At 38.9% G+C, this 26,870-nt stretch overlaps 1 protein-coding gene across 1 annotated transcript in view; it reads left to right on the forward strand.

The window, feature by feature from the left end:
* Positions 1–26,870, forward strand: part of Mgam2 (maltase-glucoamylase 2 (putative)) — an 83,739-nt gene that overhangs the window by 16,591 nt on the left and 40,278 nt on the right. The window contains 14 exon segments of the mRNA XM_055602130.1: positions 1,111–1,234; positions 1,343–1,452; positions 1,771–1,925; positions 2,722–2,893; positions 3,991–4,090; positions 5,038–5,150; positions 10,748–10,873; positions 13,971–14,102; positions 14,198–14,296; positions 18,042–18,155; positions 19,053–19,137; positions 22,170–22,287; positions 25,358–25,529; positions 26,000–26,116. Coding sequence (XP_055458105.1) covers positions 1,111–1,234; positions 1,343–1,452; positions 1,771–1,925; positions 2,722–2,893; positions 3,991–4,090; positions 5,038–5,150; positions 10,748–10,873; positions 13,971–14,102; positions 14,198–14,296; positions 18,042–18,155; positions 19,053–19,137; positions 22,170–22,287; positions 25,358–25,529; positions 26,000–26,116 — 1,737 coding nt within the window.

Raw genomic sequence — 26,870 nt, forward strand, 5'->3', positions numbered from 1 at the left:
CAGACAGATTGTGTTTATCTAGATATAGATTGCTCTTTATTGAGGTCTATAGACTATGACATAGTTTACAGCAGTGAAACCGACCTTTGGGGCTTCATAGGCCTCCATTTCAGAAGTGACAGAGATTTTCAATGCCTGCCCAGCAGGAGAAGGGACACTCAAAGTCTCTTCTCATCTGCACATTTTTGTTATGTGAAAAAGAACAAGACAGGGTCTGTCTGTTTAACCTGTGGGGATGAATACATATTTTAAAAGACTGTATAGTTATAATGTTAAGATTTTTCTCCATAAATAAGTAAGTTTTAGTCATAAAAGTCATTCTAGATTTTCAGAGCACTTAGACCAATTTTTGGCATCTAAAAACTCTTGTCAATAGAATATAGAAAAAAAGCAATGGAGTGACATCATCTTAATCTTTATGGTAGAACCTACACCAGATACATTCTTTTAGTAAGAGTCAGACATTCTAGGTGTGTACAGAAGAAAACGAGGAAGTCAGGACGTTCATGTTTCCCTTCCACTTGCAAATTTTCTCCTGAGATTCAAGGTTATTTCATGTCTTTCTCTCGATCTTCCCATGTCCATTGCTCTTCCTCAATGCTCTTGGCACAATAAATTTGTCTTTTTTTCCTGTTTGTCATGCACTGTTGCTTTCTCTGCCCAGAATGTCACTCACACCAGAATAACTATCTGGTGCTTACCTGTCCAACTCTCCCTGGTGCTTTGAGAACAGATTTACCTTTCACCCACCTAGAGTACCTTCTCTTCCCACCTAAACTACCAGCCTGGGAGAAATGGTTGGTGTGTATTCCCCTTGCTCTCGGAACATTCTCCTGGAACACTCAATTTACTGTGTCATCATTACTGTTTTAATTGTCTTGATTTACAACTAAACAGTCAGTTTGGAGAGATACAAACTAAGTCTTACTGCTCCCTGTTACCACTTTCTTATCTGATAAGTACAGAATGTGTGTTGGAATGCTAGATAACTGAGGATGAATACATGAATGAGTTTAATTACACCTATGTCGAGTCTTCCTTGGAATAACATGGGTTGTAAATTAGTAGGCAAGTGACACCATGTCATACAGCTCTGTTCTATTGTTTTAGGATGTCTGCCGATGGCAGCATAAATGCTGCTGGAAGCCGGTAGCAGATCCCAAAGTCCCTGCATGCTTCTTCCCTAAGAACTCAGGTTATGAAGTCACTAGTGTCCTTACAAACACAAGCACAGGTGAGTACTGCCCTACTGTGGTCTCAGGAAGCCATTGTTTGTGATCCAGCCAAGGTAGCTGTGAAAGGAAAGCTAATACTGCCTCTTGTTCTCATTCCCTCATCTTAGGGCTAACTGCTCGGTTGAAAAAACTGTCATCCCCATCTCTTTTTGGAAATGATATCGCTGATGTCCTCTTCACAGCTGAATATCAGACATCCAATCGTTTTCATTTTAAGGTGGGTGAGGGAGTCACCACTGGCTAGAACTCTGGAGATAGCGGTGCCTTGCCCTCTTCCTCTCTGTGCTAAGCAAAGCACATGGGCAGAAGGTTCCTCCATTCCTTTCTGCCACCATCACTGGAGGAGATGGGCAGGCATCTTTACTTTACTTGATTGGGTACACATGGTTGGGTAATCTCACCTCAGAAATAGAAATCTACAGGGCCAAGGCTTGAAAGCATTCTCATGGGCCATTGATTCAAAAGCAGCATTTTCCGTAGATCTACAAGGAAGCAGTCTTACCCAGAATCAAATTTTTTATTCTTCTTCTTGCAGATCACTGATTTCAATGAGCCACGCTATGAAGTCCCTCATGAAAACATCAACCTCTTGAATGGGAGTGCTAATGCGTCCATTCTGAGCTACTACATAGACATCGTTAATAAACCCTTCAGCATCAAAATACTGCGGAAGAGCAACAAAAGAGTTTTGTGAGTTCTCCATACTCTTTGCCCACCTTTGAATATAGAGTCCCCAAGTAACTAATCCTGATGTGCTCTGGGTGCAGAGACAGATGAATTAGACTTGGAAATGGGTTTGAACTTCAGAAAAATGTAAAATTACTTATCATGCCTAATTAACAGTGGCAATCTGTTAACTGTAAAGCAGAGTATAAAACTATAGTGAACCCACCTACTATATTTCATGAATATATTTTTAGTAAGTATAAACACATGCTTATGGTTCTCATATATTATGGATTAGGAGATTTTGTTGTTTTGAGTTATCATTTATACTTGAACGTAAACTTTACTGTTTACCATTTCAAAGTATCCGTACCTCTGAATGTTACCAATAAGCACCTAAAACCAATTTGAGCTTACACTGCATATTGCATGGTATAAAATATGAATATTTATGTCAATAAAACCTGCATTCAAATCCTGGTACTATCCATTCTCCAGTCACCTGTGCGCTATAAGGCACTACGCCTTACCACTTTTTTTTCCAGAGGGACCTGTGCTAACAGTGTTTAGCATCTGCAGTAGTAGCTGCAGGTGGGAAGTTGCACTTCTGTTCTTCCTCCAGCCATGCAACTCTGATGATGGAATCTCACCAGTGTTGCTCCCCTAAGTTCAAAGACTTAATTCCATGGGAACAGCTCTGGAGACAACATCAAACTTGCTAAAATCTGAGGTCACTCATTTCTGAGTGCATGTGGAGAGGCAGACAGGGCTCTCTGCAGAGCCGGAGTACTTCTGTGACTCTTCTCTCCTCATTGTCCAGGTTGGACACAGGCATTGGGCCCCTCCAGTTTTCCCAGCAGTACCTGCAGCTGTCTTTCCGGCTGCCCAGCTCCAATGTGTATGGGCTTGGCGAACACGTGCATCAGCAATATCGCCACAACATGAGCTGGAACACCTGGCCCATCTTTACCAGAGATGCTGTTCCTACAGAGGTGAGGTCCTTCCTACCCGACCCCCATTCATAGCTCACAGCTAAAAATACCCACCCTCCATTTCTAAAAGTACCTGACAAAATACAGCTATGTCTTATTTTGCCCAATTTACATGACTTTGTTTTGGGGAGGCATGCTTGTTCTTGAGTTTAATGGTTTCACAGATTAGAAATACAGAAATCAGAAACTACTTTCTTGGTAAATATAATTTAATAATTACATAAGAGAAATAAGATAATATTAGAAAACAACCAGGCCTCTTGGAGCAAACCCATAATCACAGGTATTTAGGAGACTGAGGCAAGAGAACTGCAATTTAAAAGCTGCCCTGACTCACAGAGTAAGTTCAAGGCCAGCTAATTTGTAAGACCCTCTCTCAAAATAAACGCCATGAAAAGGACTGAGGATGTTAGGAGTAGAAAGGTTGCATTGCTTAGTGTAAGTAAGTTTCTGGAGTCTATGCCGTGTCACAAAAAGAAGAAAAAAATACTTTGGTAAGAATGATGCTTTCTGGCTTTAACAAGAGTAATTAGAAAAGAATATCAATCAGGGGTCATTCTCAGTGTAGGCTGTAAATATCATGTTCTTTAACTTCTCTTGTATTGTCTATGGTGTATATAATTTTTATATATCGATGTACTGTATATATCAGCACATTTCAAAGATAGTAGTATTGGCTGTTTCTTTCATTTCATATGACATATTGAGCTGTATTCTTTCAGTATATCTCTGAATAGCATTCCATTGAATACATATACCAAATTGTGTTTCTCCATTTACTATGATAATACCATTTTGGTACAACACTAAATTAAATGTTGAGCACACACACATATGTGTATACACACACACACACACACACACACACATGACTTTGTTTTTGATTCTGTGAATCATATTTGTTTTTTGATTAGAGACAGAGCCTTCTGTTGATCAAGCTCATGGAACTCATTGTAGCATAGGCTATCCTTAAAGTAGCTTTGCTCTTGCCTCTGTCTCCTGAGAGCTGAATCAAAGGTGTATTCCACCATAACTTGCAGGATAAACATTTTAAACACATAATCCTGTTACTTATGTATTTCCTTTCTTGTTGACAGGGCAGGATTAATCTGTATGGGGCACACACATTCTTTTTGTGCCTTGAAGATACCAGTGGGGCTTCTTTGGGAGTTTTTTTGATGAACAGCAATGCCATGGGTAAGAAGCATCTTTTTGTCTTCTCTGGATAGGAATAGATACAGGTATGATGCTTTATCTTTAAGAATTACTTTTTTCTGAAAATAGATTCTTCTCTTATACAATACATCCCAAGCTCAATTTCCTCTTCCTCCACTCCTTCTAACCTCCAAGCTTCCATCTCCTTCAGATCCACTCCTCCTGTTTTCTCTTCAGAAAAGGGCAGGCCTCCAAAAGATGATAGCCAGAATTACTTTTATCATGAGACCGCACTTAATCACAGGTTGCTTGGAAGAAAGTGCTTCCACTGAAACTAGAATGTGACAGCAGTTTAACCTGCTCAGAAATCAAGCTCTGGCTTGGAGACACTTGACTGAAAACTACTACAGGTGCTTTTTCTGATGGAGTGTTTCTCCTAATATTGTGTGGATAATAAGATCGATTGATGTGCACTCTCCAAATTTAACTGTAGACTCCAGCATGCTTCATGCAGTCTGCCTGTAGGCTGTGTTTGTACACTGTGTCTCATAGCACCACTCTACAGTCATATTCCTGCAGCTTCTAACTAGTGTTGTACTAAAAAGCATTATTTATTTAAAAACATAACTCTCTCTCTCTCTCTGTGTGTGTGTGTGTGTGTGTGTGTGTGAAAGTGTAAACTGTAGTCAAACTCACCTAATAAGTTTACAAAGATTATTTTCCTTTGGAGTAAACCACTCATATATCACAGCAATTTATTTTAATGCAGCTAAAAATAATAAAATTTGCTTTTTTCATAAGCAACATGAAACAAGATAAAATTCCACTTTTGACAGGTGTCTTGTTCAAGTAAACAAAGCTCAAGTAAAACAAATGCATGTGATTCATTTTCCTTTGAAAATGAAGCAGAGTTTGGATAACTCAGCTCTTTATGTTTCAGAGAGATGTGCATTTTCAGACGATTCTAACCATTCATTCCAACCCTCCAGAGGCCACACTTCAGCCTGCTCCTGCCATTACCTACCGCACAACTGGAGGCATTCTTGACTTTTACATCTTCCTGGGAAATACACCAGAGGAAGTGGTTCAGGAGTACCTGGAGGTATGGTGTTATTGTTATTTTCTCATGTATTTGTTTGAGTGAACAAGTCAAAGATTAAAGCTTTTAGTAGACAAGATGGATATAAATACAAAGCTTATGAGTATTTCATAATTTTTTCTTTATTCTAATGAATGGATGTTTTCTGCATCACTCTAGGCACCATCAGGTAGCCTTGAGATACACAAAAGAAAGATTAATTCTTCTTGCTAGGCATGCCCATTGTCCATTTCCTATTGCTCCCCCAGCTAAAATTAATCATTTCAAAGATCTGAGACTACAAACCAACAAAGTTCATTCAATCAGCAAATAAATAAAAAAGAAAGGTGAAATTATATGAAATAAATCCTACTTATATTTTATTCAAAATGTAGGATAGGAGGAAACTAGACAACTCTTAGGCTAACCTCACTTCAAAGATTCAACCACAAAGAATGGTGAAGTGACTTCTCCAAAGTGACATATAAAGGTTATTAAAGATGGCTCTAAATGTCAATGAATCTACAATAAAACAAAACATAACCCTAGTCCTTCATAACAGGAAGTATTTTGTATCAAAGGTTGTAGATGAGGTCCAAATAACCTGTAAGTGATTAAGAGGCATGGAAGAAAGCCTCTCATTAGAGAACAGAGACTCTTAGAATAATGTGGGACACAGTTCTAGTCTTCTTGAAGTGCTGGCTTAAAGTAATTGGAAATTTTGAATACTTGAAGAATGTAGTATTTCTTTGCCACAACCCACTTGATTCATCAGTTCTTACACTTTCACCATTGTCAAGCATTCCATCTGCTGTTACATGAATCATCTTTATGTCATTCTAGCTCTGTAAAGACAGGAACACTGTTTGCTTTGTGTCATTACATTCTCCGTGTTCATGGGGAACCTTGTTACACTGTAAACACTGAGAGATTATTGAATGAGTGACTATTGCTGCTTCTCAGGGCCTGAGTTATGGCCCAGTGGTGGAGTACTTGTCTGTCACACATGAGATTTTTGGCCTCTATTCTCAGAGGCACTACTACACTACAACAAAACAAACACCAACTTTTGAGGATTAGTGTTAATGGTAACGTTGTTAGAACATAAAATTATCTAGGAGATGGGCCTGTGGGCATGCCTGTGGAGAATGATCTCTTGACAGTGAGTGGGTGAGGGTGTTTCTTCTGCAGGGCATAAGATGGGGAAAACAACAAGAGCATTAGAACGCATTTATCGCCCCCCCCCCCACCGCTGCCATCTGTCTCTCACCTTTCCATGCAAATGATCAGCAGCTTCAACCTCAACTGCTTTGAATTCCCTGACATGAACGACTGTAACTAGTCAGGACAAACACTTTCCCCCTAAGTTGTTTTTATTGGGGTATTTTATCACAGCAACAGGAAAAGAAATTAAGACCCCCACAGACAGAACAATGGCTGAATACTCTTTCCTACTTTTTATTTTGTTGTTGGGAATTCAACCCAAATTCTCTTCAATGCTAGACAAACACTCTGCCAACTGAGCTTCATCTCCAGACTGTTTTCTTTCCCGTGAGGACAGTGGTTCTTAACCTTCCTAATGCAGTGATCCTTTAATATAGTTCTTCATGTTGTGGTGATGACCAATCATAAAAGTATTGCATTGCTTACCCACAAATCCATAGAAAATATTAGAAGGAAAAACAACCCAAGAAAACTAACTAATTTCAGGAAAACACAGGAAATAAATAACCTCATTACAGCAAAACTAAAAGTAGCCAAGCATACAAACACACTACCACAAACAACAACAAAATCAAAGGATCTAACAACCACTGGTAATTAATCTCACTCAACATCAATGGACTCGATTCATCAATAAAAAGACACGGACTAACAGAATGGATGCATAAACAAGACCCAACAATCTGTCTCATACAAGAAAGATATCTAAGTTACAAAGATAGACATTACCTGAGAGTAAAGGGCTGGAAGATGATTTTCCCAGCAAATAGATCCAAGAACCAAGCAGAAGTAGCCATTCTAACATAAAATAAAATAGAATTTCAACCAAAATTAATCAAAAGAGATGGGGAAGGACACTTCATACTCAAGGGAAAATTCCACCTGGAAGAAATCACAATCCTGAACATCTATGCCCCAAATACAAGGGCACCCACATTTGTAAAATAACCACTGATAAAACTTAAACCACACATAGATACCCCCATATTAACAGTGGGAGACTTCAACACCCCACTCTCAACAAAGAACAGGTCAACAAACAGAAATTAAACAAAGAAATAATTACTCTAACAGAGGTCATGAATCAAATGGACCTAACAGACATCTACAGAACCTTTCACTCAAACACAAAAGAATTTGCCTTCTTCTCAGCACCTCATGGAACCTTCTCCAAAATAGACCATATAGTTAGTCACAAAGCAAGCCTCAACAGATACAAGAAGATTGAAATAATCCCTTGTATCCTATCTTATCACCATGGACTAAAGCTGGACCTCAACAACAACAGACATAGCAAAAAGCCTACACACACATGGAAACTGAACAACTCACTACTCAGTGACAGCTGGATCAAGGAAGAAATAAAGAAATTAAAGACTTCCTAGAATTCAATAAAAATGAAAGCATGTCATACCCAAACTTATGAGAAACAATGAAAGCAGTGCTAAGAGGACAGTTCATAGCACTAAGTGCCTTCAAGAAGAAATTTAAAACATCTCATTCGAGCAACTTAATGGCTCACCTGAAAGCCCGAGGGGGAAAAAAAAAGCAGATACACCCAAGAGGAGTAGATGGCTGGAAATAATCAAACTCAGGGCTGAAATCAATAAATTAGAAGCAAATAAAACAGTTCAAAAATCAATGAAACCAAGAGCTGGTTCTTTGAGAAAATCAACAAGATAGCCAAACTAGAGAGAAACTAGTCACAAAAGACATAAACTACCTTGGTATGACTCTAACCAAGCAATTCAAAGACTTGAATGAAAAAACTTCCAATATCTGAAGAAAGAAATAGAAGAAGATATCAGAAGATGGAAAGATCTCCCAAGCTCATGGCTTGGCAGAATTAACATAGTAAAAATGGCTATCTTATCAAAAGCAATCTACAAATTCAATGCACTTCCCATCAAATTACCAACACAATTCTTTATAAATCTTGAAAGAAATATACCCAACTTTATGTGGAATAATAATAAACCCAGAACCCTAAAACAATCTTATACAATAAAAGATCTTCTGCAGGTATCTCCATCCCTAATCTCAAGCTGTACTATAGAGAAACAGTAGTAAAAACTGAATGGTACTGGCATAGAAACAGAATGGTGGATCAATAGAACCGAATAGAAGACCCAGAAATAAACCCACACACTTATGGATAACTGATTTTTATAAAGATGCCAAAACTATACAACAAAAAAGATAGAATCTTCAATAAATGGTGCTGGTCTAACTGAATATCTACATGTAGAAAAATGCAAATAGATCTATACAAATCCCTGCACAAAACTAAAGTCTAATATAAGCCCAAAGACCTCAATATAAACCCAGACACACTAAACCTGTTAGAAGAAAAAGCAGGGAAGAGTCTTGAACTCATTGGCACAGGAGACAACTTCCTGAACAGAACACCGATAGCATTGGCTCTAAGATCAACAACCTATAAATGAAACCTCATGAAACTGAAAAGCTTTGGTAAAGCAAAAGACACTGTCATCTGAATAAAACGACAGCCTACAGATTGAGAAAGGATATACACCAACCCTATACCTGACAGAAGGCTAATATCCAGAATATATAAACAACTGAAGATGTTAAACAGCAACAAATCAAGTAATCAAATTATAAACAAGGTCCAGAGTTAAATAGAGAACTCTCAGTAGAGGATATTGAATGGCAGAGAAACACTTAAAGAAATGCTCAAAATCCTTAGTCATCAGGGAAATGCAAATCAAAAGGACCCTGAGATTTCACCTTACACCCATCAGAATGACTATAAAAATCTCAAGTGACAACACATGCTGTAGAGGATGTGGAGGAAGGGGAACCCTCCTCCATTGCTGGTGGGAATGTAAACTTGTACAACCACTCTGGAAATCAATCTCGCACTTTCTCAGACAATTAGGAATGGTGCTACCTCAGGATCCAGCTATACCACTCCTAAGCATATATCCAAAAGATGCTCAAGTATACAACAAGGACATTTGCTCAACCATGTTCATAGCAGCTTTACTTGTAATAGCCAGAAGCTGGAAACAACCCAGATGTCCCTCAGTTGAGAAATGCATACAGAAATTGTGGTACATTTACACAAAGGAATACTACTCAGCAATTAAAAATAAGGAAATCATGAAATTTGCAGGCAAATGTTGGGAACTAGATAAGATCATCCTGAGTGAGGTATTCCAGAAGCAGAAAGACACACATGATATATACTCACTTATAAGTGGATATTAGACATAAATTATAGGATAATCATAGTAAAATCTGTACACCTAAAGAAGCTAACCAAGAAGACATCTCACCTGAGTAAGATGATCAAATCTTCATTCAGAAAGGCAGAATGAGCTGGACATGGGAATAGGGAGAAGACAGGGAACAGGACAGGAGCCTCTCACAGGCCTCTGAAAGACTCTACCTAGCGGTGTATCAAAGCAGAGGCTGATACTCATAGCCATACTTTGGGCACAGTGCAGGGAATCTCATGAAAGAAGGGGGAGATAGAAAGACCTGGAGGGTACAGGAGCTCCACAAGGAGAGAGAAAAAAATCTGGGTATAGGGATCTTTTCTGAGACTGATACTCCAACAAAGGATCATTCATGGAGATAACTTAGAACCCCTGCACAGATGTAGCCCATGGCAGCTCCGTGTCCAAGTGGGTTCCCTAGTAATGGGAACAGGGACTGTTTCTGACATGAATTCAGTGGCCTGCTCTTTGAGCACCTCCCCCCTGAGGTGGGTGAAGCCTTACCAAGCCACAGAGGAAGACAATGCAGCCACTCCTAATGAGACCTGATATACTAGGATCAGATGGAAGGGGTGGAGGACCTCCCCTATCAGTGGACTGAGGTAGGGGAATGGGTGAGAAAGAGTGTGGGTTGGGAGGGGAAGTGAGGGGGGCTACAGATGGGATACAAAGTGAATAAACTGTAATTAATAAAAAATAAATAAATTTTAAAATAAATAATTAAAATGCGCAAAAATTTATTTCATTGCTACTTCATAGTTATAATTTTGCTACTGTTATGAATCATAATATAAATATCTGATATGGAAGATATCTAATATGCACCTTCCCCCAAAGGTATAGGGCCCCATGTTAAGAACCACTATCACAGGAGGACATTATTAGTCGAAAAATTTCTGAAAATCCTGTTGTTTGCTGTTGCTGCTGCTGCTGCTGCTGCTGCTGCTGTTGGGACACATTTAGACATTTTAAGTGATAAATGACTTGAGCTTTGGAGTTTTGCAACAGCAGATTACTTTTGTTTCTGAAAATTTTAGACCTGAGGACTTTATAGATAACAAAAAGGAATAAATGATTCAGAAGGACTTGATGCTACCAAGTTCATTAGTATTTCTTATAACAGCTAAGCTGCTATTCCACCTGTCTCCCTAGGTTGTTGGGCGACCATTCTTGCCTTCCTATTGGAGCCTTGGTTTCCAGCTCAGCCGCAGGGATTATGGTGGCATTGATGGATTGAGACAGGTTGTACAGCGAACCCGTGATGCTGAAATCCCATATGTAAGTTGAGACGTTTCTTCTGATTGGGATACAATTTCATTTTTTCTCTTTTCTTTACATTCCACTCACTTAAGAAGAAAAAATAGGGCTGGAGAGATGGCTCAGAGGTTAAGAGTGCTCTTCCAGAGGTCTTCAGTTCAATTCCCAGCAACCACATGGTAGCTCACCACCATCTATAATGATATCTGATGCCGTTTTCTGGCACACAGGTGTACATTCAGACAGAACATTGTATACATACTAAATAAACAAACCTTTAAAAAGAAGAAATATAAGGATAGATTGATTGAGGCACACAATGTCAGAAATTAATATAGCGAATTATTCATAGAGCTAAAGGACTTATCTCTTCATACATATCTCACTGTAAGGTTGGGGTTGTTAGTTGTGGTTTCTGTCTTTAAAAAGTATAAATTTTACACTTTATCTTGAGGACTACTTTCCACTGTGCATGTGAAACACCACCTCTGAGCATTAACATCATCAAATGCAGTCATCATTTATTTTATTAATTACATTTTATTAACTCTGTATCCCAGCTGTATCCTGCTCCCTGCAGTCGTAATTTTATGAGTCGTGTCAACACATGGTGATAAGCAAGTGCTGTAGGTGATGACAATGATTTGAAGGAAGCCAATTTCGCAGTCACCTTGCCAAACTCCTTCCAGGTTAACTCTGGAGTGCAATATTGCAAAACATTTATGATGTTCAAAGTTCTCCTGTAAACCAAAAGATAACTCCAAGTGTCTAATGTCTAATAAGCTCCTCACATGGTCAATGAAGTTGTCCAAAGAATTTCCTCAGGACTGACTCCTCAGGCATTGGAACTTGTAGACATATCCATGTGCTTAGCTTTGACAGAGCCTCTGTGGGTGGGAATGACTGGCTTGATCTCAGAGAATCTAAGACAGCAGATACAGCAATCAGGTTTTCCTAGGAGAAAATGGTTGTGTTTAACTTTACTTTCCCTGAAAGTACTCAATTCCAGGAAGAATTGGATCAAAGTTTTATATACTTATAGTAGTCTAGAAAGGCATACACCCTCATGGCTACCTCTCATTTATCACTATTTTATAAATTAAGAAATGTATGGTTCTGCACTATTAAGCAGAAAAGTCAATTTGTATGTGTCAAGTTTGTGACTCTACTTTTAGTGTTCTTTCTAAACTGTCTTCTGCTGGCACTACCAGGTCAGGAACAAATGAGCTCTTCTTTCTCAAATGGGATCTCCCCTCTCTGTGGCTGTGTGTGGCACCTAGGCCTTACTTTACCAGTTGGGATCAGAGCAGATGTTACCACATTGGGTGACAAGCCTCAAGCCCTATGAAGAACATATGTGAGACTTTCATATGATCACAGGGTAAATGGAATATTGGGAAACAAAGAATATCCAAAGCCAAGTGCCTATTCAAAGCTCCATAAGCTAAGCCTCTAACTCCCCAAGTGACTGGGAAATAACATTTAACTTCTTAATGCTCCGCTCTCACTAAGAATAGCAACTTGTCAAACATTGTTATACAAACAAACATTCACATATAAGAATTTGGTTAGTTAAGTTTTTGTGTCACTATTAATCTTTCTTCTAGATGTTATTTATTTATTTTTAAATTTTTATTAATTACAGTTTATTCACTTTGTATTCCCTTGTAGCTCCCTCCCTCCTCTCCTCCCAATCCCACCCTTCTTCTCCCTTCTCCATCTATGCCCCTCCCCAAGTCCACAGATAGGGGAGGTCCTCTCTTTCCTTCTGATCCTAGTTTATCAGGTCTCATCAGGAATGGCTGCATTTTCTTCCTCTGTGGCCTGGTAAGGCTGCTCCCCACTCAGGGGGAAGTGATCAAAGAGCAGGCCAATCAGTTCATGTCAGAGATAGTCCCTGTTCCCATTACTATGGAACCCACTTGGACACTGAATTGCCATGGGTTATATCTGTGCAGAGGTTCTAAGTTATCTCCATGAATGGTCCTTGGCTGGAGTATCAGTCTCAGAAAAGACCCTGGGCCCAGATTTTTTGGTTCTGTTGCTCTCCTTGTGAAGCTCCTGTCCTCTCCAGGTCTTGCCATCTCCCCCTTCTTTCATAAGATTCCCTGTACTCTGCCCAGTGTTTAATAGAGCTAAATACCCCTTTTTTTCTTATAAACATATTTTTTCTTTCCTTTTCTCATTTTATTTATTATTTATTACAGTTTATTCACTTTGTATCTCAGCTGTAGCCCCCTTCCTTGTCTCCTCCCAGTCCCACCCTCCTCCCTCTTCTCCCCTTATTCCCCTCTTCTAGTCCACTGATAGGTAGGTCCTCCTCCCCTTCTCTCTGACCCTAGCTTATCAGGTCTTATCAAGGCTGGCTGCATTGTCTTTCTCTGTGGGCTGGCAAGGCTGTGCCTCCCATGGGGAGATGATCAAACTGTAGGCCCTTCCTAGGGAACCCACTTTGGGGAGAGTGTAGGGGATCTTACAAAAGAAGGAGGAGATAGAAAGACCTGGAGGGTACAGGAGCTCCACAATGAGACCAATAGAGCCAAAAAACAAAACAAACAAACAAACAAACAAACCAAAAAACAAAACAAAAACAAAACAAACAAAAACCAACTAACCAACCAACCAACCAACCAACCAAACAAACAAAAAACTGGGCCCAGAAGGCCCTGCAGAGACTGATGAATCAACTAAGGACCATGTGTGAAGAGGAACTAAAACTCCTGTTCAGATACAGCCCATAAACATATATTTTGACTTGATGTTTGAGATCCAAAGTCTCTATGGTTATAAATTCTCTCACATGTTCATTCAAGTATACATTTAGTGAGTACTTGCCCAGTTCCCATGTTCTAAAATTATAAGGATAAGCAAGGTGTACTTCCTATTTTAAATTCCTTGGAATACTTCCTGACATCCTTCTATCAGGATGGGGACACAGTTTGAGAGCAGATGCATCTTTTAAAAAGAGTGTATTCATTTCTAGGAGCCAGACAAGCTTGGAAAATCCTGGGACTATGAACCTGTGTGGTTTCTCTTTTAATTTTTAAGAATCAGAGTTGAAATCTTTCCAATCAACAAGGTGATAGGAAATATCTAACTGCCCAGAACTATCTTTCAGGATGTACAATACTCGGACATAGACTACATGGCTGGAGGGAAGGATTTCACTATTGATGAACAGGCTTACCCCCAGCTCTCAGATTTTGCTAAGGACCTACATAACAATGGACAGAAATATGTAATTATTCTGGTATGTTCAAACACTTTGCTTGGTGTCTTATTTTTGCTTTTAAGTTGCAAAAGATACTTAGCAGAGAAATAATTTATGGCATTCTTATTTATTAGAACCCTGGCATCTTCAAGGACCCTAACTACCAGACCTATGCAAATGGAAGCAAGAACAGAGTATGGATCATGAGCTCCAGTGGCTTCGCTGTTGGGGAGGTAATTTCTCAAGAAATTCAGAATAAATAATAGTTTGGGCAGTGGTTGTACTTTCATGTGAAGGTAGGCGAAAGGCAACTCACAATAGTGCTACTTTTTAAGGCTTTAGTTGTTTTATTCTATTTTACACTAATACATATGATAATAAAGTTATTAATATGCTAAGGGATATAAAATCTAATCCTAGACTCACTAATATTTCAGATAATAGAGAAGGAATATGCCACTAGTAGAAAATCACTTTAAAACTGACTGCCTCTCAATTTCTCTCTCCTGAGATATAAAATTCAACTTCAGCACTTATAGCAAGATGCTCATGATGAATGCAGAGCCTAGTTCAATTAATACATTTTTTATTTTACACACGACTGAAGCCCAGGCTTGACTCCACATTATCAACGTCTGGTATTGGATAAACTACCAAGGAACTATTTTCAGGGCAGCACTTACTTGTAAGACTATGTACTTTCAGATGAACTGTGTAACCAGCTTTCTATTCCAGTCGCACATAAGGTTAACTTAGATGATTGAATTGTGTGGAATTTATAAAAATTGGAACTTAATCTCTGAAATTTATGCCATTGCATAGCATTTGCAGTTTCTGGGTTGTTTACTTTGCAAAACTATCTTTGGGTGTTGTAAATGACCTGCCCTTCACTAAGTTCACTTAGCTTTCCTCACTGAGTTTGTTCACTTTAATTACTTTCCCTTTTCATTGTTTTTAATTTTCTTTGAAGATATGCAAAGTAATTCCACTAAACCAAGCCTCTGCTTTCACTGTTTATTTTATGGATATGAGTCTTTAAACCACCAGATATACTCATTTTTATATATTAGCAAAAAACAGAGGCTGTAGTCAAATAAAAATGTGGTTATTTAAAAATTATCCCCATTGGGTTAGTCATTTTAGTAGGGTCGGGTGTTTGGATAGGCTACACTAAGGAATTTTTTATAATGAACTAGATTACTGCTTCCCTTGATCAAAGAATAAGAATTATTTGTTTTAAGACACTGGCAGAGGTAATAGTCGTAGAGACAAGATGAAGGTTGCTGCAACTATATTGTGTTAGTATGGAGTTAGCTTCTCCTCGTCTCAGCTTAGAATGCTGTTGGGGATTCTGTTGCACAAAAACTTCTTCCCAGGAATGTGAAAACTACCTCTACTTATTATTTGGTACCCATGACTAAAACCGAACCAAAGCCCAAAGTATTTTAAGAGGGAATTTTAAACTTTTATCTTCTGTAGTAAGAATTGTTTGAATTCTGTAATGGCTGTCATTAAAACTGTTGGATCCCCAAACAAAATAAATATACATGATTATAGAAAACAGACTTGTTTTTTTCATGTTTTTAAATAATTTATTTATTACAATTTATTAACTTTGTATCCCCCTTCCTTGTCTCCTCCCATTCCCCCCAACCCTCCCTCTTCTCCCCCTATGCCCCTTCCTTAGTCCACTGATAGGGAATTTTCTACTCCCCTTCTATCTGACCTTAGCATATCAGGTCTCATCAGGGCTGGCTGCATCTTCCTCTGTGGGCTAGCAAGGCTGCTTTCCCAAGTGGAAGGTGATCAAAAAGCAGGCCACTGAGCTCATGTCAGAGACAGCCCCTGCCCCCCCTTACTAGGGAACCCACTTGGAAACTGAGCAGCCTATGTGCTTCCTCTTAACAGGGGTCTAGGTCCTCTCCGTGCACGGTCCTTGGTTGATGTATCAATCTCTGTAGACCCCTGGGCCCAGGTGTTTTGGCTCTGTTGGTCTCCTTGTGGGATTTCTGTCCCCTCCAGGTCTTTCTATCTTCCTCTTCTTCCATAAGGTTTTCTGTACTCTGTAAACCAGACACACTAAATCTGTTAGAAGAAAAAGTGAGGAAGGGCCTTGACCTCATTGGCACAGGAGACAACTTCCTGAACAGAAAACCAACAGCACAGGCTCTAAGAGCAACAATCAATAAATGGGACCTCATGAAACTGAAAAGCTTCTGTAAAGCAAAGGACACTATCTTCTGAATAAAATGACAGCCTATGGATTGGAGAAGGATCTGCATCAACCCTACATCTGACAGAGAGCTAATATTCAGAATATATAAAGAACTTAAGAAGTTAAACATCAACAAACCAAGTAATACAATTAAAAAATGGGTACAGAGATAAACAGAGAAGTCTCAACAGAGGAATATTGAATGGCAGAGAAACACTTAAAGAAATACTACAATCGGTACACCTAAAGAAGCTAAACAAGAAGGAGGACCCAGGGCAAGATGGTCAATCCTTACTTAGAAAGACAAATGGGATGGACATTGGAAGTAGGAGAAAACAAGAAGCAGGACAGGAGCCTACCATAGAGGGCCTCTGAAAGACTCTACCTAGCAGTGTATCAAAGCAGATGCTGAGACTCATGGCCAAACTTTGTGCAGAGTGCAGGGAATCATATGAAAGAAGAGGGAGTTAGTAATACCTGGAGAGGACAGGAGCACCACAAGGGCCAAATATATCTGGGCACAGGGGCTTGACTGAGACTGATTTTCCAACCAAGGATCATGCATGTAAATAACCTAGAACCCCTGCTTGGACGAAGCCCATGGCAGCTCAGTATACAAATGGGTGACCTAGTAAGGGGAACAGGGAGTGTCTCTGGCATAAACTCTGTGGCTAGGTCTTTGACCTCCCCATCCCCCATGGGAGAAACAGCCTAGCTAGGCCACAGAGGAGGACATTGCAGCCAGTCCTGGTGAGACCTGATAAGCTAGGGTCAGATGGAAGGGGAGGAGGACCTCCCCTGTCAGTGGATTACTGCTTGATAGATGTAGAAAACATAAAGAGAAATCATTACAAACTTTTGGTAGGAGTAAGAGTAACTTTATTCAGGTATTTACAAAATATTGTTTATATGCCAAATTCAACATATTATTTATAACAGACTCAAAAAAGGTTTATATGATCTTAAATTAATAATACTTTAAACATACTTAGCCATCCTTTTGAAATATTAACACTTGGACGTTCCAGAATTTTAATTTTTAAAATTTATTTTTTGATAGTTTTTATGAGTGACTGTATCTACACTATTCCCCACCTCCTTCTTCAAACTTTGATGTCCTCCCATGTCCTCCCTTACTCCTTAAATTCATGACCTCTAACTCTTTAATTATTATTTTTACATGGGCATTTATATAAGATTATACAACATGCTGAGTTGATTCATTGGTTTTCTTATGCATGTATGTTTAGGGCTGACCACTTGGGATTGGATAACTTTATCAGGGGCGGTCATCACAAAAGAAGGCTGATTCTTCCTTTCTCAGCAACCATTGATTGTCATAACTATTCATCTACTAGTGGGGCCTTGTGAATTTTCTTTTAACCACATTTGTGTGCCAATTGCTGTTTGCACTGTTCATATCTTGTTTAGGTTACAATATTGTTGGGATTTCATGGGTGCAGCTGCTTAGGCGTATACAGAAAACATTATCTTGCTTCTTCTAATTGGCCTTGCATACTACACGTTTACATTTTTAAATAAAAAAGGATGTATGGCAGAGTTTCATCTAACCAGTTGGCCTTCCTTCCTTTGGATCCTTGCATGTATTTTATGGATTGTTTGGAGTTTGCTGGCAAATTGAAAAGCTAAATAATAAGCAATATGAGGCTTCTGGTAAAAAAAAAAAAAAAAAATAGCAGTGACTAATCATTGACCAACTGAACCATCACCATACTGCCATCAGCTTGCTTTTTGTTCTGCAGGGTTATCCAGGACAGTCAGTCTTTCCTGACTTTACCAATCCAGCCTCTATTCCATGGTGGACCCAGCAGCTCAATGAATTTCACAGCCGTCTCGAGTTTGATGGTGTGTGGATTGTAAGTTGTCATTTCATTTTCAAAAACCCACTGGAAGTGGACATGCCAAAATTTCATATGGATGATGAGCCTGATCCGTGGTTGTTTGATTGACATTCTGGCAGATATGATTCTTTACTCCATGCCAAGTATATGAATGGGAAATTAGGCTTCTAAAACCATGCTCTTACTCTACATTTGCTACCAACTGATTGCTTCATTTTTATAAAGTCCTCCTTTTTTTTTTTTTTAAAAGAATCCTATTTTTCTTTATTAACTCAATTTCAACTTAAAATATAGCTTTATTAAAAATGATGATTGCCTTATTATAGCATTAGTTCATAAAGATTTAATCATTCAAAATAACTTAATGTGGCTTTGTGATTTTTTATTGTAGAAAATTGGGGGGTTTTCTTCGAAAACTTCAGATCGTTATTGGCAACATTAGGCATTATTTTATTTTTAATTTACTTTTGAAAATTGTATTAGACTTCAGTTATATTCTTTTCTGTTACCCTGTAGAATATAAGACAGAGAAAAATGAAGAAAAAATATTACCTGGTCCTTAGTTTTTAGAATACATTGAAGCAGTAATATCAGCAATAAAATCGTCACAGTGTATAAGGCAAAGGTCAGCCTTTGAAATTAATTATCTTAATTAGTAGACTAAATAATTGTATAAGAGTTAAAACATGTTCAGTGTCATTTGGAACCATACTATAACTTTGATACAATTTAATCCAAATTACTTATTTTTATAAAAATGAGACAGAAGCCAAGGAAAGCTGCAGAGGTTGTTTAAAATCCTGAAGGCAGCCAAGCGGATACCCAAATATCCTGGATTTTAGTTATAAGCACTTTCTGTTTAGCTAATTTTATATCAACACATTTTCCATCTTGTGTTTTTTGTCTCTGAAGGAGATGGACGAACTGGCTACACTTCTCCAAGGCCTCAATCACAAGTGCGAGTCAAACAACTTGAATTTTCCTCCTTTCACTCCCAGTAAGTTTTCCTCATGGCTTGCGATGCAGAAACCAGACACATTTAAGTAACTTCAGTTCCACTCAGCCTGGTCTGGAGCAATTAGCTCCCTCATAAAAAGAATCCACAGACGTCTGAACTACTCTTTCACTACAATTTAGTGGTACCCCTCCGGCCTCTGATTGCCTTTTACTGCAGAGGGCAACATGTGGGTACGTGTTAATCCGAGGCCTGCCTTGCTTCTCGCTCCACGGCCCTTCCACACAAGAGCTTTGGTTTGTTTTTCCAACTCAGTGCATCAAAGCTCTCAGGAAATTGTGTTTTGGGTTATGTAAGAAATTTCAAACACTCTAAGGAACAAACTACTATCTATAATTCATATTCTTTCATTCTCCCTCCCTCTTTTCATTTGTCCCTTCCTCCTTCACCCTTCTTCCTTCCATCCTTTTTTTATTAGCCATTGTTTAAAGCACCAAATGGTTCCACATTTAATGGAGATTGTCATTAATATGGCTTAGCTTTTTTTGCTTTAAACCTTTTGATAATTTCACAATACTTCATAATAAGACTTTTTTGAATCAAAGCAAATCTGTAATTTTCCTTCCTTTCTTCTTCTCTCTTTTCTCATTAGTAATATAGATAAAACATCAATTGTTCTTTTAATGTCTTATTTATTGGTCCTATTTCAAGTCAGGAGTAGTTTTTCTGTCTCTTGAAAAAAATGTGTGTGTTTGCATGGGAATGAGGTAGTATGTTAGTTAGCTCTCATTTCTGTGACAAATTCCTGGCCAAACCAGTTTCAGGAAGGAAGGATTGATTCCAGCTCACAGATGAGAGGAACACAGGTTATTGTGGCAGCTGCTCATTGCAGGAAGGCAGAGAGAGATGAACACTGGGACTCATCCAGCTCCCAGGCAATGGGATGGTATCATCCACTTTCAGGTCTGCACTCCTCAGTTAAAGCTCCCAGAAGCATCCTCACAAACCCTGTGTGTCTCCTAAATCTTGGATTCTAAATCCAGTTAAGTGTGTAGCCATACTACCCTGAATGCAGCTGGACCTGACCTAAATCCAGTTGACAATGAAGATCAACCATCACTGATAGACAGCATAGAATAGACTATGGCATGAAGGAAACCCCATGGTCTCAGTGGACTGACTCTGAAAATGTGTACTGCGCCCAGATCATACTGTAGTGATGTATGGGTGGCTGGAATCCAAGCTGAGGATCAAAGTTCTTGTCTCTTGCACTGTCTGCTTCTCCCATGACAAAAAGCCTTTGGTTCCAGCTTCATGGGTGAAGAGGGAGAAGGTAAAGAGGATTTGATTAGATGGAGTAAGTTTCTTACTTACATTGCTCATATTTCTTTGATGGAATCTTACCTCATTAGGCTCTCATCAACTCTTCTAGAGACGTTCATCTTCACAAACAAGCCCTTCAACTTCTAGAGTACTACTTAGTGGATGGGCATCTGAACAGTCTCTAACAACTTTTTTCTGTTTTCCTGTCCTTTATATACCTTGAAGTTAAGGTTTAGTTGTTTCTCAGCTCCCCTTTGGTCACTGAAGGAGCGTTTGTTGTTGTTGAGCTGCTGCTGCTTTTTAGTTTAAACCATTTAAACTTTTGCCAAGTCTTTTCCATGCTTACCAGGAAGTTGCTCAGTAGTAAGTTCATTCTTCTCTACTCGGTCCGTGTCTCCTACTCTTATTGTCATTCTAGATCAAATTATTTTTTGTTTCTTAATCTCTTAATCTTATTCTTGGTCTAAGACTTCCGCTTTTGTTTTTCTACACGAAACTCTTCTGCATCACTGTCTGCTTGCTCTGACACACTTCAATCCATCCTAACAGCCATTTGTCTATTCGCATGGGACCAGCCACATTCCCTAACTGAGCCACTTCTTACGATTTTATGGCCACATAACACGTTAGTATGGCAGTGATACAGTTGTGACTATCTATTTAGTGTTCTGCTCACAATTAACATAGTTGTGAATCTTACAAGCTGCAAGAAATACATATACCTTTCCTTACCGCTTATGCTCCACTTAAGTTTCCTGCTCCAAATCTTTGTTCTACGTGGCTGGTGGGGAAGTTTTAACCTTAATTTCTTCCTTGTCACATTTCTTCCTGGAGTTCTGCCTCTTACTAAAGACCTACACAGGGGCAAGACTTACATCATACACACAAACATCATGCATACATCAGGCATTTATGCATAGAGAAGAGAGAAAAAAATAAGTTTACAAAATATAGAACATTTTAGCTTTTATTTTTTAAATTTAATTTAATTGATATATTTATTTATTACAATTTATTAACTTTTTATCCCCACTACATCCCCTTCCCTTGTCTCCTCCCAGTCCCACTCTCCCTCCCTCTTCTCCTCCTATGCCTTTTCCCTAGTCCCCTGATAGGGGAGGACCTTCTCCCCTTCTATGAGACCCTAGCTTATCAGGTCTCGTCACCGCTGGATGCATAATTTTTCTCTGTGGCCTGGCAAGGCTGCACCCCCGAAGGGGAGGTGATCAAAAAGTTGGCCACTGAGTTCATGTCAAATAGCAAATAAATAAATAAATTAATTAATTAATTAATAAAAACTACAATTGTATTATCAGAGTTGGGATTTGAGTTCTTTTTCATGAAACTATCCAATGTCCCGTGACTCTTACTTTTCTTAAATACTGTGATATAAAAGTGAATATGCTACTATCCACATTAATCATCCTTCAACAGTGTACATGCAGTTCTCTTAGGTTAAATATATGCAAATAGACAGTAGCTGCTTCATATTTATTCTCAGATCAATTGCCTGGTGCCTTGAGCAGGTTTCTCAGATGTGTGCACTTACCACCATCCTTGATGCGCTCCAGGGAATCAGTGACTGGTTCAACATAGTCCTGATGTAGATGCAGTAAAGAGCAACATCTAAAATGTGGAAAGGGTTTTGTCAAGTGGGGATTGGTGAAGGTACAACAATGAGGAGGAAAAGGATTAACTGTCTATTTTGTTGTTTGATGGAGAATTGGACCACTAATGAGTATTTTCTCTAGGCGTCCTGGATGGCTCTCTGTTGGCACGAACCCTCTGCATGGACACAGAGTTTTACTCAGGCCTGCACTATGACATCCACAGCCTATATGGCTACACCATGGCAAGAGCCACAGACGTGTAAGGCTTTGGTTGTCTACCTGGTTCTGGATTTGGGAAGGTGGGAGGTGGAATGTGGGAGGTAATGAGTAGATGGGGTTCTCTTGCATAAATACGTTGATCAGATATTTTTGTGATTATAAGGATACAGAAAAAACACAGAAACTGGCACAGAGCAGTACATAAGATGCACAAAGTTTGGTTTTCTGTGTAAGTTTAATTTTGATTGGTTTATGGCTAAGGCGCATTGTCATTTTAATGATATTCTTGGCAATAAAATATAATGAGTTGGCGGAGACCCCAACTGTAAAATAGCCATAGTCCTTTAACTGAATGTGTGAAGGTCAAGATACAGTTCAACAAACAATCAAACAAACAAAATACAATGTGCTAAGCTAAGTTTTCATAGAACATACTATACTTATGCTAAAATCATTTCTTTATTTTGGAATTCAAGTTTAACTGGGTACCTTACTTTGACCTGACAATATGCTAAATCTTATCCTTCTCCCTTATTTCTTTACTTCTTTGTCCTGTTTTTTCAACTTTTCAATTCTCTTCGAGTACACATACACACACACACGAGAAAGAGAGACAGACACAGACAGACACACCCATGTAATATATATTATATATGTATGTTTATAACATATATAGTACACATACACACACACACATACACATATATACATACATACATATATATGCACACATATATGTATGTATATGTGTGTGTGTGTGTGTGTGTGTGTGTGTGCCCCGTAAGTGTTTTCTCTCTTCTCAGTGGCTCACAGTTTGAGCTCTGCTGCTCAGGTTGTCAGACTGACTACCACACTCTGACTAATGGCTGTACATTCCATGTCTTGGTTAGCAGCAATGCCAATGTTACTTCCAAACCTCTGAAATGATAACCTTCATGTCATCTTTAAATCTTTTTCTGAAAATTTAGAATCAGCCTTTAAACATTTTTGTTTCTACTTTTTCTTGTTTTTTTTTTTCCACAATTACCTTTTAATTAAATTCCTCATTATTTTTCTCATTAATGACCACTCGTTACTTAGCTCTCTGACTTTAAACTATCTGCAAAGCATCTCTTCTCTACCAAATTCAAAGTATGTATGATTCAAGGGCAAGCCACATCAGTAGCTCCAGGAAAGATAAAAAGTTCAGCATCTTGAGCCTCAATCTGTACCTTAGGAATGAAAACAGTCTTTTGCCAACACTTCAACATGTACTGAAGTGATGTTGAAGTTTAAAAAGAACTATTTACACTGCTGTAAAAGTGGTCTTTTTGAGTTTTCTCATTTATTTATTCAGTATTTTTTACATTACATTCTTTTCTATGAGAAAAGATTACTCCCTAGAAAAGACTGTGAAAGACTTCATAACGTAAATTTCTCACATCTTTGACATTTTTCATACTTTATGCTCAGATAATGCGTGTTTCTTCCAGATCTAAATGCTATTTATTCTTCCATATATTTCACAAGCTAATATTCCCACACAAGACAGCTTTCCTGGCCTTGTCCAATCTCTAAGTATGAAATGTACCTAGGCTGTCATTTCTGGAAAACTTCATTACTATTCTACATGCTATGTTTTTTCATATTTCAACAAACAAAATTATTTTTGCTATTATTTTGTAACATGAAAATCACTCTTTCTTAATTTGAGTTGCTAATTTTCTTCTTGCTGGATTGTAAGCTCCTTTGTGGAAACCCTGCATCTATAGCTAACAGAACAGTATGTTGAACATATGCTGGTGGAGTAAAGGCCTGGCTTGAGAAAGACACGTATGTGATGGGAACTGCTAGATCAAAGACACAGACTGTCTGTTTTTCAGCACTGTCATGACCTTCTGCTACACTGCGCTGACTAGGAGAGAAAGAATCCTTGTCTAGAAAATGCCCATGTTTGTACTTTAGTAAAAGGAAATTCCAAGAAGAACAGCAGTTTCTGATCACATTTCTTCTCTTTTCTGATCTCTGCCTCTTCTCGTTCCCTCAATTTTTCTCTGTCTCTCCTACCTTTCTCCTTTCTTTGGCACTCCTTTCCCCTTTTTCTCTCTTCCTCCTTTATCCCCCCGTCCTCTCTTTTTTCTGTCTTTCTTGGAAAATAAACCTGGTGAACCACGAGTTTGCTCTACATCTGTACAATTAGGGAACGGCAACGATGCTCTCACCACTCCCTCTCTGCTCTGATAAACATATCATTCAGTGAGGTCAACACATCAGAACCAGAGAATCTGCTAAAGGCATAGCTCAATCTGAATTAGAAGAACAGTTTGGGGACAACAGCCAGTAGGCTAAGCTGTGTGAAATTTATATCTCTTTGGCATGAAAAGTGGCAGATTTCCCCAGAGCTCATGAACAATGATCATAAATCGGCCAGACACAGACAAGGGAGGAAGAGAAATAAAAGCACCTCTGAATAATCTTCTTCCTAAGATGCATGTTTTTTACTCTGCTGCATAAAGGCCATTTATCAGCTATAACCACGAAGCTGCAGGTCCTATCCTGTTTCAGTTTCATTTTGTGTAAGCGGAACACAGTCTTCCTCTTAATGATGATTCATGATGCAATAAAGGTAATGAGGGCAAACTGTCTTGTAGTTCACATAAAGATAGAACCTGTACCTGAGCCAGGGTACTGCTAAGCAGGATTATATATCAGGGAGCAACACCTGGATGAAAAGACACAAGAAACAAAACAAAACACCCTGTTGCCCTAGATGGGGCCAGAATCTAACTCACTGTGGAGTGTGACATAATAATGTCCTCCAAAAGAGCCAGACCAAAATCAGGCCCAACAAGATGTACAGTTCATAAAAACTGTAATCAGGAGTACAGGTGCTGAGAGAAATTCCTTTGGAGGCTCAAACGGATCTATATTATTTTATACAAGATGGTAAGCCTTACACAGAAGTAAGAAGAAACTTTTAAAAAATGGCAAATTATTTTACAAATCTAGTTTTTGATATTTTAGTTGTGTTGTTTTTCATTTTGTTGCGATTCCTATTGCTGCTTTTGGCATAAGCTGAGTTCTAGACAGTCACAGATTGCCTCACACACAACTGGCTGAATTTCTTTCAGGGCCCTGGGGACTGTCTTCTCTTCCAGTAGGAACTTCATCTTATCACGTTCTACATTTGCTGGGTCTGGCAAGTTTGCTGCTCATTGGCTGGGAAACAATTCAGCCACCTGGGATGATCTCAGATGGTCCATCCCCAGCATCCTTGAGTTTAACCTGTTTGGCATCCCTATGGTAAGTCTCATTTTCAACCTTTGTCCTCTGTTACTTTTTCTATTACCATTCTGTAAGGTGTTTGAAAAACTATGGAACATGTCTCATTGTCTATGCTTTGACAAGATCAATCTTTCTGTGAACTGTAAGATGGTTCTGAAGAGATAACGATACAAATGTTAGCGCTATTTTATTCCTCATATAGATTCTATAGGTAGGAAAGAATTACAATGAATCAAATGGATAAGAATAAGAAAAACATCCTGCCAGGAAAGCATCAGTGTATGCATAAGAACGAGGTCAGGGGTGACGACAGCAGGCACCCTGTCTAGGTAGTTTGCCTACTGTATCCTATAATGAGCATCCCCACGTTTCCCTCATTTGGCTGGGATATTTTAAGTAAGAATTCACGTTCTGTCTCTACCTGAGAACACAGCACATGATTTTGCCTTTCAAGTAATCATGTGTTTGCATGCCTGCTAATTCTCCAGGTGGGGGCCAACATCTGTGGCTATAGAAACAATGTCACAGAGGAGCTCTGCAGCAGGTGGATGCAACTTGGAGCATTTTACCCACTGTCCAGGAATCACAATGGTCCTCAGTACGAGGTGAGTTCCTTCAAGAGAAGAGGTAGCCCATTCTTGGATAATATCTACTTGCTTTCAAAGAGAACTTATAGAAAACCCCTTGCTTCATAGGAGTAGATAAATCTTAAGTGATGTGTCCAAAAGGCAAAGCATAAGGATGAAAGTGTGGGAAGGCTGGATATTGATATTTTGAGTTGGGGTCAAAAGCTCATCTACAATGGTGTGAGAACTTTTGGCACATCTTCTGTACTGTTAGTAGGGCATGGTGGCACATGCCTGTGAATCCCAGCACTCAACAGACACAGGTGTGCGGGTTGCCATAAGTTTTAGGGCAGCCTATTCTCCATAAGAAGACCTGTTTCAAAACAAACTAAGTTAGGACCGAGTACTACCAGCACCAACAACAATATCTATACTGCTTGCAATCATAGAAGATGGGACACTAGGAGATCAAATTTTTATCTTAATATAAGTTATATATATGGGGAACAGAGCTAAACAGAGAATTCTCGATAGAGGGACATCGAATGGCAGAGAAACACTTAAAGAAATGCTCAACCTCATTAGCCATCAGGGAAATGCAAATCAAAACGACCCTGAGATTTCACCTTACACCTATCAGAATGGCCAAGATCAAAAACTCAAGTGACAACACATGCTGGAGAGGTTGTGGAGAAAGGGGAACCCTCCTCCACTGCTGATGGGAATGTAAACTTGTACAACCACTATGAAAATCAATCTGGCACTTTCTCAGACAGTTAGGAATAGTGCTTCC

The sequence above is a fragment of the Psammomys obesus genome, unplaced genomic scaffold (assembly GCF_907164565.1).
Source record: "Psammomys obesus unplaced genomic scaffold, mPsaObe1.curated_primary_1811, whole genome shotgun sequence".
Taxonomy (NCBI): domain Eukaryota; kingdom Metazoa; phylum Chordata; class Mammalia; order Rodentia; family Muridae; genus Psammomys; species Psammomys obesus.